At 33.7% G+C, this 12898-nt stretch overlaps 3 protein-coding genes across 3 annotated transcripts; 1 reads left to right on the top strand and 2 right to left on the bottom strand.

Moving 5' to 3' along the window:
- Positions 1 to 26: 26 nt before the first annotated feature.
- LOC128390251 (synaptosomal-associated protein 25-like) lies at positions 27 to 3749 on the bottom strand. The gene is made up of 3 exons (XM_053349945.1): positions 3126 to 3749; positions 2421 to 2978; positions 27 to 2243 (listed from the first exon to the last, which is right to left on the bottom strand). The coding sequence occupies exons 2-3, from the start codon at positions 2514 to 2516 to the stop codon at positions 1695 to 1697; spliced, it is 645 nt and encodes a 214-aa protein (XP_053205920.1). The 5' UTR covers positions 2517 to 2978; positions 3126 to 3749; the 3' UTR covers positions 27 to 1694.
- A 1070-nt stretch (positions 3750 to 4819) lies between these two features.
- Positions 4820 to 8882, bottom strand: LOC128390176 (bromodomain-containing protein 4-like). The gene is made up of 2 exons (XM_053349858.1): positions 6947 to 8882; positions 4820 to 6858 (listed from the first exon to the last, which is right to left on the bottom strand). The coding sequence occupies exons 1-2, from the start codon at positions 8612 to 8614 to the stop codon at positions 5953 to 5955; spliced, it is 2574 nt and encodes an 857-aa protein (XP_053205833.1). The 5' UTR covers positions 8615 to 8882; the 3' UTR covers positions 4820 to 5952.
- Positions 8883 to 9016: 134 nt separating this feature from the next.
- Positions 9017 to 12874, top strand: LOC128390157 (protein CASC3-like). The gene is made up of 2 exons (XM_053349839.1): positions 9017 to 9897; positions 9976 to 12874. The coding sequence occupies exons 1-2, from the start codon at positions 9301 to 9303 to the stop codon at positions 12523 to 12525; spliced, it is 3147 nt and encodes a 1048-aa protein (XP_053205814.1). The 5' UTR covers positions 9017 to 9300; the 3' UTR covers positions 12526 to 12874.
- The last annotated feature ends 24 nt before the right edge of the window (positions 12875 to 12898 follow it).

The raw sequence follows: 12898 nt of genomic DNA on the forward strand, positions 1-12898 counted from the left end.
TATTAGAAATTGAAAGGAAAAGTTAATTTCAAATGAGAATAATAATTTAATTTAATCCAATTATCAATATGATTTATACACAAGAGGATAAATTGTTTTAATTGATTTTCTTGCTTATTGATTGAGTATTGGGATTAACCTATTAGTATTTTGTTACTGTTGATTTACCAATTGATTTAAATATAATTAGATTTGTGTATTTGGGAATCTCAGCAATTAAATTTCATTTTTCATTTTCATTTTCATAATTATTGTTTTTTTTTGATTTTTTGCTTCAAGTCTTTTGGTGATTTGTGTTGGGATAATAACGATTATTTAACATAATTGTTAATCAAGTTGATCAAAAGTTTTCGTGAATCATGATTAAGATTAAGAGATTAATCTGATTAAAAGATTTATACATAATTTATATTTACGAACAAAATTTCACTTGTATTTTCATCAGCAAACATTAACAGAGAGAGAAATAAAAATTCTGATTCCATATATTCATGAGATTGATTCAATTTCTTGCGATAAAACTGATCATCGAATCTAATTAACTTTCTGATTGCAAATATTTGATTTTCGAATTGATTTTCGATTAATCTTCAAGTGGATGAAATGAAAGTCAATCTCTTTAAGGTGAGAAAATTGGATAATATCATCAATCTCAGTTCCAATCTCGGATTAAGTTACCATGTATTAGAATGAGAGTGAAGGTGAGAAGCCATGATGAAGGGAACATGGGAAGATAGATGATGATGGTGAATAAGAGAAGAAGATAAAAGATGAATCAGGAATCGTCTATTTGGAATGCGTAAGGCCAATGAAGATTCGATGGAGTTGTTATTAATTTCTTTAAATTAAGAGGCAATTAAGGTAAGATGACTAGAGATACACAGAGAGTGAGAGAGAGAAAGTGATAATTAAAAGAAAAGAAAATGATTAATATGAAAATTGAAGAGAAAACAATCAAACAGCAAATAGATCATCCAAATCCATAGGATCCATTTTTTTAGGAAAAAAGGAGAAATTTTTTTTTCTTTTGCTTTTCAATCAATTGTAACACTAATTTATGATTTAGTCCCAGTTAACCTTAGAATTCAATTATTATATGTATATTTATATGCATAGCATTGTAGAGATAATTGTAGATTCAGATGATCAATTGTCTGAAGTCCAGTGTGAGTTCACTCAGGGAGAGAGGAGGGAGAGGGAATTGATTTCCAAGCCATGAGAAGTGATTGATGAATTAAGCATGACAATTAAATTGCAGAATCAAAAATAGCAACGAGAACAATGATAACAGTGATGAGTATATATTATATGAAATTTGCTGTAATGATAACTCGTTGAAAAGATGATGATAAACTGACCGCATCCATTATGAAGCTAAAAGGCCAATCGGCCGATAAAAATGTTCGTGTTTTCCTTGCATTGTACTGGTCATCGTGATATTTGATTGACCATTGAATGGAGATGATAATATGTTGCCAGTCAATTTGATGATCTCTCAGAGTAACTTTGGTGTCAATAGAAGAGTAGATTAGAATTAAATTGTGATGTTAAACGGTGAAAGTGATCTGATAGATGTGAAGAAAAAATTTGATTCTATTCAGATGATGATGAGAATAGAAGATGAATTAAAAAGATAACTGTAATTCCATGTGTGTGTGTGTGTGTGTGTAAATCCAGTGACCATTGAGGATTAATTATTTGAGAAGCTTTTGAGCTCTTTCATTAGCGGTTTGAATCCTAAGTTTATTGGAATCGGCTTTAAGGTTAATCCTTTCCAATTGAGCGTTTTGTGACCCAATTTCTTGGCCCATGTCGATGGCCATGTTTCGTAAATTACCGATCATTGTAGATACACCTTGCATATTTTCCTCCATCTCGTCTTCTCGAGCATCTTTGGTAACCCGAGCGATATATTGTCCACCCATTGGTCCACCGCCATTCCGTTCATCCATAACTCGAGCTGGTTGACCAGCGATTACTTTACCATCTTCACTTGATTTCCAGGTTGATTCGTTTTCTTTAAATTCTGATTGTTTATTACAAGGACAGGTACACAGTCCACAACATTGCTCCATACCAGTTAATGCTTTTTCCGCTTCCTTCATGTCGGCGTTTATTTTATCCATGTCCTCTTCGACCCTGTCCAGTTGTTCACCTTGTTCATCTAAAGCGACCAATGTCCGAATACCGGCTTCTTTACTGTCCTCGCATAGAGCAAGCATACGACGAGTCGATTCGAGGGACTAAAATAGAGACGAGGATGAAAAAAGAAACGATTAACTTACATTATCTGAAAGAAAATTATTCTTAATCTTAATGACTGATTATCATCAACACCTCACATGGTGGATTTATCATTAGTTCTGCAATTAGAATTGCAAATGATTTAATTGTTTAAGGGAGGAAGGAGAATTACAAACCTCATCAGTTACTTCATCAGCTCTCATTTGTAACCTTTCACCTTCGGTCTTGGGTACAACCGGTGCTGGAGGCTCTTCTGCTGGAGGAGGAGGCATTTTGATTGATTGCTTGTGATTAAAATTAGTCAATTAACTTGATGAAAATATGACGATTGGTCAGTTTATCCAAATCGATTGGCAGAGTGGATAAAACACCCAAAAGCCTGAAAAGGTCAACACTAAGGTGAATATATTGATAGAAGGTTAAAATGGATACAGAATTTGAATATGTTGATTGTTGTTTATGATGTTTCGAAATCGCTGGATAGTAAGGTGAAAGGTGAATTTATCCAGGGTAATGTTGATTCTGAGATGAAATTTATCACTAATCAGAAAGATTTTCGTAGTATAAATAACAGGCCACACAATAGAAATACAATTTTTCTCCGATTTTTGTTCAAATCTAAATCAAAGTATATTAATTGTCTTCTGTTCTTTCCAGATCACAACCAGATAATAATAGTAAATAACAGTCTTGAGAATTGAAAAGAATATTTTTTTCGTCTATTCTTTGCTAATCTAGATAAATGAAGAAAAAATTCAGAGAAAATATCAATAAACATTAATAGTGATTCTAATATCAGGATATGTATTCATTGATACAAGAATCAGAGACAATCCCATGAGTTTGCAAAGATTTTCAATGAATATTAATCATCTTCTTACCTTTAATGATGATTAGAAGATTTTAATTGTTTGGTGTAAATTGAAATGATCAACAAACATACTAAATTGTGAAGAGAAACATTAGATTAATCAAAGATAATTGTATTCAAGGGAACCAAGAGAAACAATTGTAATGTTATTGTGTCACCAAAGAATTAATTAGATTCTGAATGTGTTGATAGTCGATTCAGTGATTAATTAACATCATACTAATCTACAAGAAGATAAATATTATTAGTAAATTGGCTTAAATGTTAGATTAATATGATAAATGTAATAGAGAGAGAGAGAGACATTGAAAACAAGAGAAGAACCAAAAATATCTGAGCAGAAGCTTTTTAGGTTTCGTCGAAGTATTTTTTTCTTACCTTTCTCTTTCTCTCTCTCTCATTCTGACTCTCTCTCTCCCACTCTCTCAATACCATGAATACCACCACCAACACCCATTTACCACCCAAACAATTACTCCAAAAACCAGAGAAACGACAAAATAATAACAATAAACTGAATCCTTTTCGCAATCGAGACTTTGTTTATCTCTTTCTCTCAAATGTCCAAAACTTAATTGTCATCCTCGAATTGATCATTTTAATCATCATTGATCATTAGATTATCTTCATTTAACCTTCTCTCTCATTTGATAATCATCTTCAATCTAATCCTTTATTGTCAATCAATTAAATGGATTTGAAACTCACAAAGACAATTATAAATATTCATAAATTTCCATTGTCGATTTAAATTGTATTAGAACTTTTTTTTTCCAATTCGACTTTAATATTAATTTGATTATCTATTATTAGATTTGAACTTTTCATTTGCAATTAGTTAATCATTCAACGTAATTATCTTGAATCAACTTAATTTCATCACTACAACTACCTTGTAATTACAGTTAATTGAGTTTAGAAACTATTAAAGTAAATAATATATCAACAGTTAATTCAGTTTGATTTTCATTTAGAAGGCAATTTAAGTTTTCTGATTAACAGTTAATTTCTGATTCTATTAAGAAGTATTTTTAATTGAAACAATTTACAATATTTCACAAAAAAGAAGATAAATTGTTACAGCTAATTAGATAATCACCATGATTAGGTGATTAGTTTATCATTTAGAAAACGAAATTAATTTCTTCCAATATAGTAATTTAATCAAAAGTATCTATTATTATTACGATGATTGTAATCGGATTAATTGATTTTCATGTCTGGTTGATCATGGGAAAGATTTTGAAAGTTTTTTTTAATCACAATCAAGTTAATTGTTACAAAGAAAACTCAATCTACTATTGGTTTACAATAGTAAAAGATAATATTTACAACGATCAATTCTGATGATTAGAATTAACTTTTCCTCTCTCTCTTTAACAATTAATTGCTAGTAGTAATTTAATCGTTTCCTTGATTGTATATTGTTAACAATAAACATCATCAAAAATTAATCATCATCATGAATCACCAAAATAATGACCAGAGTTCCGGTTTCATGAGATTTACAATTAACCGGTTAACCAGAAATCAACTAACCAGTTCTGGTTAGTTAACCAGAAAATTTGTTTCTCTCTAATTTTAATTTTCACGGTTAATTGTAAGTTGATTTGAAGAGATTAAAAGTTGATCAATTGAATGAAGATTTACCAGAAAAACAACTTTCTCACAATCGTAATGATATTAATCAGTTAATAGTAACAATTAGTTGAAGATAATGTTTATTTTAAAGAGATTGTTAGAAAAAGAGTGAGAAAAAAAAAGTATGAACCAATTTAAATGATTAGTTACATGACATTTTCATGACAACTTTGTATATATAAACAATTAACTTGGATCATTAAGTGTGAATTGGTTTGTTAGATTCGATACACAATTAGAAGTCTAAATTATCAAATATTGATAAACATTTTTAACGAGCGGACAATAATTGTTATGTGGTGTAAATGTGTAAACAAGAAAACAATAGAAGACAATAATTTCTTATTAACCCGCTCTCGCAGGATAACATATGCATTAGACGCTGCCGAAAATGACCTGGGCCATTTTAAATCATTCCTTTTGTGTAATAATATCGGACGGATTTACCAGGAATGGGTTTTTGTTCAGGAAAATTATGAAAAAAAACAAACAAACGTGTCACAGTTTTAACAGGCGTCACACTCGTTGTGGAAACAAATGATTAGTAGATTAACTTACAATTCCTGGAATGAAAGAGAGATTCAAGTTTCATGTGTCTTTAGGATTCGGATGATGGTGATGATGATGATAAAGACAATTTACAATCAATAGGATAATCAGGTAAGATTGAAGAGAAAGAGGTAAATTAGAAAGACAGAGATTTTTCCTCATAAGTATCAAACATAAATATGTACTTCATGATGGTTAATTCAGTAAAATTAACAATTGTTTGGTTTTGTGAAACATAAAGAATCCATAGTTAAATCAACCATTTATAAAATTTTGCGTCAAAAAGATTGATGAGATGTCAAAGGTTGTGGTGAGAGAGAGAGAGAGAGAGAGGAGAGAGAGCACAAGAATTTCTCCTTGACTCTCTTTCTTCACTATCTAATCCTCTTAAACATAAAAATTCCATCTTCTCATAATCGACAAGCACTTAAGATAATTTGGTTTTCACTAATAATTTTTGTGTTCTGTCTTATTATCTTGATAATCTCCATTAGGATTGTAAACGAAAACGGAACCAAAAATGAAATCCAATTTAAAGAATCCAGGTAACAACTAGAGATTAAGGTTTCCTCTGATAAATAAATTTTCTTTTTTCTTCTCATGTAAATATTCAAAATAAAATTTAAGTGATGGTAATTGGGTTGAGATTATTTTGATTGTTGTTTTGATTCCTCTGTAAATAGTTTCATCTTTTCTTTAAATGTCAACTTTTCGGGTCCTTGGATGACAGCTTTGATTGGCTGATTCTTCATCTTTTCAGCTTCTATTTTCTCCCGAGGATCCTTGTAAACTTCATGAGCACCAATAACATTTGGATTGTAATTTTTGTTTTGATTATTCTCATCATTTTCATCATCCATTTCGAGCACTTTAATCATATCTTTAAGTGTGAAACTGGGTGAGGGTGAAGGTGTATAACTTTCACGTTTAATTGTATTATTTTTAGGGATAGTTGAATTTGTTGTGTTGTTATTCATTTTTGTGTTATTAATTGTAGGATTACTTGTTGCTGGTTTCATCACCCGAGGTGGTGGTGATGGTTGATTAAAATTATTGTTAACAAGTAGTTGCTGTTGATGATGGTAACTTGTTGGTGTTGGCGTTGGCGGTAATGAAGGACCATTGTAAGGAATTCTCATTGGTTGAATTTGTTGTGGATGAAGTTGTTGATGAATTTGGTGCGGATGAATTTGTTGATGAATTTGCTGGTGAATTTGTTGCGGATGAATTTGTTGTGGATGAACTTGAGGATGGATTTGCTGGTGAATTTGCTGTGGGTGAATTTGTTGTGAATGAACTTGTTGTGGGTGAGATTGAAGTGGATGAGATTGATGTAAATGTGACACTGGTGTGGCATTGTTAAGCACTCTGTGCTGAGGGGAATCGGTTAAAAAAGGTGAAAGTCCATTCGTGTATGCAGCTTGTTTGGCTACAACCAAAGTAACTGACATATCAGTTTGAGTAATTAAATTGGCAGCTACTTCTTGAGGAACATCAATAAGAGATTTATTATCTACTGATAACAATTGATCTCCAGGCTGTAGGCGACCATCCTAATTATAAGGAAAGAGTTTAAAATAAAAGATAAGTTAATAAGTAAATAATTTAAGAGGATAAGTAAAGAAGTAGAAAAATACTTACGATATCAGCTGTTCCTCCCTTTACAATTGATTTGATAAAAATGCCAACACGTCCAGTCCTTAAGCTTCGGGCAGCGACAATAGATAACCCTAAACTGTGTCCGATTTTGTTTAATCTTATTATGACAGGAGCTTCTACTGGTGCATTTCGTATTGGCATTGGTATGGGTGTTGGTGAGGGTGATGGAAGAGAGGATTCGCTCATCATGTATTTATTATGCATTGCAATTCCTGGTAAATTACCATAAATTCCTTGATTAATATTAATTAAAGAGTGATGGTAAGAAGGAGGCACTTGAGACATGTAAGGTTGGGAGTGTTGAGGTGTTGGTGGTAAAGGCTGTTGTGGTAATTGCATTTGTTGTGGCATTTGCGGTGGTAATTGTGGCGGCAACTGTGGTGGCAATTGTGGTGGCAATTGTGGTGGTAGTTGTGGTGGTAATTTTGGTGATAATTGAGGTGGTAATTGTGGCGGAATTTGAGGTTGATTTTGGGATTGAGGTGGTAACTGTGGTGGTAATTGCATTTGTGGTTGGGGTGTTAATTGTGACTGTGATTGGGGCTGTGGCTGTGGTGGTAATTGTCGATTCTGTTGAGGTTTAAGTTGTGATGGTGGTGGAGAAATAAATTGTTGCTGTGGCTGTGGTTGTGGTGTTAATTGTGGCTGAAGTCCTTCAGGTCTCTTTTGTAAATGGAAAGTAAGTTGACCTTTTGCAGGATCATGATGTTGCTTAATTGCAAGTGGACAATCATCGTCATTTAAAATATACTGAATTATATTATTGTCAGCTGTTGGTGAGTTGGTAGGATCGATTATTAGAACTAAACAATAGTCACGAGCAGGTTCAACTTGCTTGGGTGTTTCTTCTCGATTATTCTTTTCGGCAGATTTCGGGTAAATATCTCGGTATTTGTCCAATATCTGTTCAACAACAAAAGCAGCATTATCTTTGGTTGAAAGAAGTAAAGTTTTATAAGGAACTTCTTTATTTAAACATTCACCGAAAATTCTCAGAGTACCACCGGAATCTGGTCCATTTTCTTGTAATTGTTGAAGTTTTTGTTCTAATTTTTGTTTTCGGCGACGTTTCATCACTGCTTCCGGGTTAGAAATTGATCGGGTGAAACAGGTTTCTGGTAATTCATTGTACAACGTTTGGGCTAAAGTGTCTTTACCTGCTTGACCTTTCTCTTTCTCTTTTTCCTCTTTCTTTTTTTTCTCTTTTTTCTCTCTTTTGGAAAGTTTTCTCGACAAAAAGGAAGCTTTTAAATCAGTTGGAGGAAGAGCCGAATCACCACCATCAATTTTTTTCATCAAAAATCGTCCTTCCCTATCATCAGCATTCCAATTAAGTTGAACCAAGAGAGGACATTCATTGGCATCAAGTTTTCTCTCCTCACCATTCTCATGTACCTCATAAAGACCATATTCAGGTATAGAAAGCATCCTAATATCAGCCCTAAATTTATCAATTAACGTACGAATAACATCATTGGTAGTAGCAGTAGATGCAACCTGTACACACTTGGTTGCAACTCTTTGACCATCATCTTGAAAACAAAATCTCATGACACCACAAAATTCACCATTTGAATCAGGTAAACTAATATTAAAAAGAGGAACTCTATTAAGATTCCATTGGGTGATTAACTCAACTAAGTTATCCATATCACCCGTTTGAACACTTAACCGACACAAGTAGAAGAAGAAAAAAAAAAGTTAAACAACAGAATAAAAAAAAAAGGAAACCACCAAACAAACAGAACCACGAAAAAGCAAAAAGTATCAAAAAGAAACCAAGAAACAATAAAACCAATCAAATGTATGAGAAAAAATTAGAACAAAAAATGAGAAGAAGAAAAATTAATAGAAAATCAAAACAATTAACTTGTCACATTAGAAAAGTGAATTAACTTGAAAGGAATTTCTCTCAACCAAAATGGCCACAGACAGAGAAAAAACGTCATCACCTTTTCTCTCTCTCGGTCTCTCTCTTTTTCGATGTATCGATGTTTTCGATTTTCGATTAATCGAATTTGGGTTTGTTTTCATTTCTAATGTTGTTTTTTTTTCTATTCGCTTGCTCTTTGTGTTTATCTAATTTAATTTTTCTGTTCCATTTGTATTTTATTGAATCTGTTAAATTATTTCTTTTTTGATCTCAACTGATCGTTTGTGTATCTCATTCTTTTATTGTTTGGTGCTGTTTCATTTGGCTCTTTAGCTCTTCATCTTTGTCTCTCGATTTTTTTTATAGCTCTCACTGTCTCTCTTTCTTTGAGTCTGTGTGTGTGTCTCTCTCTTTCTCTGTGTCTCTGACTTTGTGTCTTCTTCTTTTTTTTTAAATTAAGAATATGAGTCAAACGGAAACCATGGAAAAAGAGTTTTCTGAGACGGAATTGGCGGGCGGTGAAAGTTTGATTGAAGATGAGGATTTGTCAGACGAAGAGTATGTTGAGGCTCTTGGTGAACACGATGAAGATGGTAATGAAATTGTCTCAAAGAAAGTTAAATCACCTGTTTCATCACCCATTCATCAGCAGAAGAAAGATTCTGGTAAAGATGTTAAAACTGTGAAGAAAAGTGAAAAACCAGCAGACGAGAAACATGATGTTGTTGCCGTAGCTTCTTCTTCTTGTATTGTTGATACTGATGTTAATGCTACTGATAAAGAAAAAGAGACAAGCGAAAAAGATGAAGCCATTTTAAAAGCCAAAGATGATAAGGATACTAATGATGATATTGATCAAAATGATGATAATGTGATGGATAAGACTCAAGTCAATTTGGGTGATGATGATGATGAGGATGATAATGAAGAAGAAGTAGAAGGTGGAGAAATTGAAAAAGAGGAAAACGAAGATGAGGACGAAGAACATGAAGATGAAGAAAATGAAGATGGAGATGATGGTGAATCTATCGAAGATGAAAATGAAGCTGAAGATGATCAGGTAAGAATTTTAAAATTTATATTTCTCTTTAACTTTTGTTGGTAATATTTTGGATTTCTCCTTTGTTTTATGTTACAGGAAAATTCTGATCTTTCCAAACAAGCTAATAAAGAATTGGATGATGATGAAGACAGAAGAAATCCTCAATATATACCAAAGAGAGGTGCTTTCTATGAACATGATGATCGTTTAGGAACTGATGATGAAGAAGAAGACGAAGAAAAAGAACCAGAAAAGGCTGAAGTTTCAGTTGAAAAGAAACCGGAAAATCCTGTGGTTGAAATAAGAAAAGCTAAAAAGCTTTGGTCCGATGATGCTAAATGGGGTCATGATATGTTTGATGATGATGAACAGAGGCCCAAACCTAGAGACGAAATTGTTTCTACCTATGGTTATGATATAAGAAGTGAAGATGGTCCACCCAAAGCAAGAAGACGCCGTCGATATGGTCGAGGTCCAAATAGATACACTCGAAGTTGGAAAGATGAAGGTGCTTATTCCAAACCTAATGAGGCCCCAGCTCGAGAAAAGGCCAAACCTGAAGCTAATGATAACCCGAAAAGGGAGAAAGAGCCAAATAGACCTTTTATCACAAAAGATGCCAGTGAAAAGCCCATCGATAATAATAGAAGTGGTGCTAAAGGTCAACAACAACCACTAGCACAACCACAACAACAACAACGACGTACTGAATCTAAATCAATAGCAATGGAAGGAAGTGATCGTAAAAGACCACAACGTGAAAGAGACACAAGAGATTCGCGAGACACAAGAGATTCACGAGATACAAGAGATTTACGTGGTCAACAACAACAACGTGATAATGATCGTAATCGAGATCGTAGGAGAAATAGTTCCAATAATAATATGAGCCCCGGGCCCTCTAAAGATCTAAGAGAGTTTATTAATAACAAAAATGAAAGATTAGCTGGAGTTGGAGGTGGAGATGTTAGAAGAAATCAAAAAAATTTCTTTGAAAATGATTTTCCTGAACTTCCACAAAACAGTAAAGATAAAATGATGATGAGACAACAGCATCATAATCAACAATTACATCATCAGCAACAATCAAGTGCAACAGGAGACACAAATCAACCCAATGCTTGGAGTAAATCACGACCAAAGCATTCAGATGCTAGAGAAACTATTCGAGGAGTTGAAAGCTCATTAGATTACAAAACGGAACCCTTAAGGGTACCCGAATCTTTTGACAATAAACACCGATCATTTAATCTTTCCGAGACAAATCCCAAGATCGAGATCGTTAAAACTCAAACTTTTGAAAACTCACGTTACTTTAATAGGCGACCATTAACCAAAGGAAGCGGAAGTCATCATCCAGAGCCATCGAATAATATTAAAAAAGATCTGTCAATCCATAGGAATAATAGAGGACGAACAAGACCAACCGGTGAACGGGATTTTAGAAGTGAAGTTGGTCGACCGATAACTAAAACAAGTCATTTGACTGATGATTATGAAGATGGTGGTAATAGTAGTGGAAATAATATGGAACAGCAACAAAGAAGAAATCGTTACAATGTTAATAAAGAGAGAGAATATCGAGGTAATCATCATGGTCCAGATGATCGTGATCGACGTGGAGATTCAGATCAGAGAGGAGGGCGAAGTTATCTTGACGATAGACATTATGAGAGTCAATTTAATGATAATCAAAATGACATCTCAGGTGGTCTGAATAAATTAACACTAATTGACAAAGGTAACAATCGATTATCATCTTCAGAGGTAAATGATTCAAATAATTTATCCAAACCTAAACGATACTCATCATTACGCCAACATCAAGCTCAACAGCAACAGTCAGAACCTTTGTCACAACATCAACAACTTAAACAACAACCTCAACCCTCACCAAATCAGCAACAATCAACACGAGATGTACATCAATCAAATTCAACTCAATATCCATCTACTTCTCAACATTTAAATTTGAATCATCCAAGACAGTCAACCAATGTTCAATACTATGAGGCAGCAACCGGTGCCAATCCACAGGCAGCACCACCACCACCACAACCCCCAGCCAGTTATTACATTGACAATCGGTCACCACAATCATCATTTGGTTTCATACCCTCAACCAATATTGAAGGAGCTTCAAATGCGACCCGTTTCCTTTCACAAATTGCCCCTCGTTTTATTCCACCTCCAACCGCTCCACCACCCACAGCTCCTGAACCAAGGTTCATGGCTCAAGCGGTCGCCGCTGCCGCAGTCGCTGCAAACCCTGCAGCAGCCGGAGCAGGTACTATGCCCCCTGTGATCCCTGGTCCACCAGCAGCTACTTACTTGCCAACCTATCCACCCGGTTATCCACAATATCCACCTCCACCTCCACAAACTGCAGCCCAATTCACAATAGCTCCCCCTCCACCTCCACCACCGCCACCAGCTCCTGAAATGTATCGCGGAGGTGTCACTTACTACGATACAATGACTCAACAAGTTAGCCCCCGACAATTACCCCAACGAAGGCCTAAAAACGCCTTACCCATTGTACCACCACCAGATTTACGTAATAATCCCGATGGAACAGTAGATAACCAAGGATATGAAGTCGATGAAAATGATTTGAATCAAAACGTTGAAACAATTACCTGTTAAAAATCATTGATTTGATGACAATAAGTAATCAAATCAACAAAAAAAAAAGTAAATTCAAAAGAACAAACAAATTTAAACAACAACAACAACAACAACAAAAAAGAATAGGAAAAAAACGTAAATCCAAAAAATCAACAAAAAATTTCTTATTACATTTATGGATAAAAAAAAACAAATCTTAAGATAAACAAGAGACTAAATCAAAACAAAATTTAAATCGACGATTAAATCAACTCTTCAATCAACAAACGAGAAAAAAAAATCATAAACAATTAATTTCTTTTTTTTTGAGTTGCTTGATTAAAAATTTGAAAATAAAATATTGTATCTTGACATTATCGAAAAAAAATTTCTCCTCAATTTTACATTCACT

This window comes from Panonychus citri, unplaced genomic scaffold (genome assembly GCF_014898815.1).
Source record: "Panonychus citri isolate SS breed McGregor unplaced genomic scaffold, ASM1489881v1 Contig00011, whole genome shotgun sequence".
Taxonomy (NCBI): Eukaryota; Metazoa; Arthropoda; class Arachnida; order Trombidiformes; family Tetranychidae; genus Panonychus; species Panonychus citri.

Bases quoted from the DNA above. Each gene is read 5' to 3' on its own strand.
- LOC128390251 (XM_053349945.1), bottom strand. From the start codon at position 2,516: ATGCCTCCTCCTCCAGCAGAAGAGCCTCCAGCACCGGTTGTACCCAAG. The intron at 2,244-2,420 runs GTTTGTAATTCT...TCTCTATTTTAG, and splicing joins CTGATGAAGTAACTGATGAG to TCCCTCGAATCGACTCGTCG.
- LOC128390157 (XM_053349839.1), top strand. From the start codon at position 9,301: ATGAGTCAAACGGAAACCATGGAAAAAGAGTTTTCTGAGACGGAATTG. The intron at 9,898-9,975 runs GTAAGAATTTTA...TTTATGTTACAG, and splicing joins ATGAAGCTGAAGATGATCAG to GAAAATTCTGATCTTTCCAA.
- LOC128390176 (XM_053349858.1), bottom strand. From the start codon at position 8,614: ATGGATAACTTAGTTGAGTTAATCACCCAATGGAATCTTAATAGAGTT. The intron at 6,859-6,946 runs GTAAGTATTTTT...CCTTATAATTAG, and splicing joins AGGGAGGAACAGCTGATATC to GATGGTCGCCTACAGCCTGG.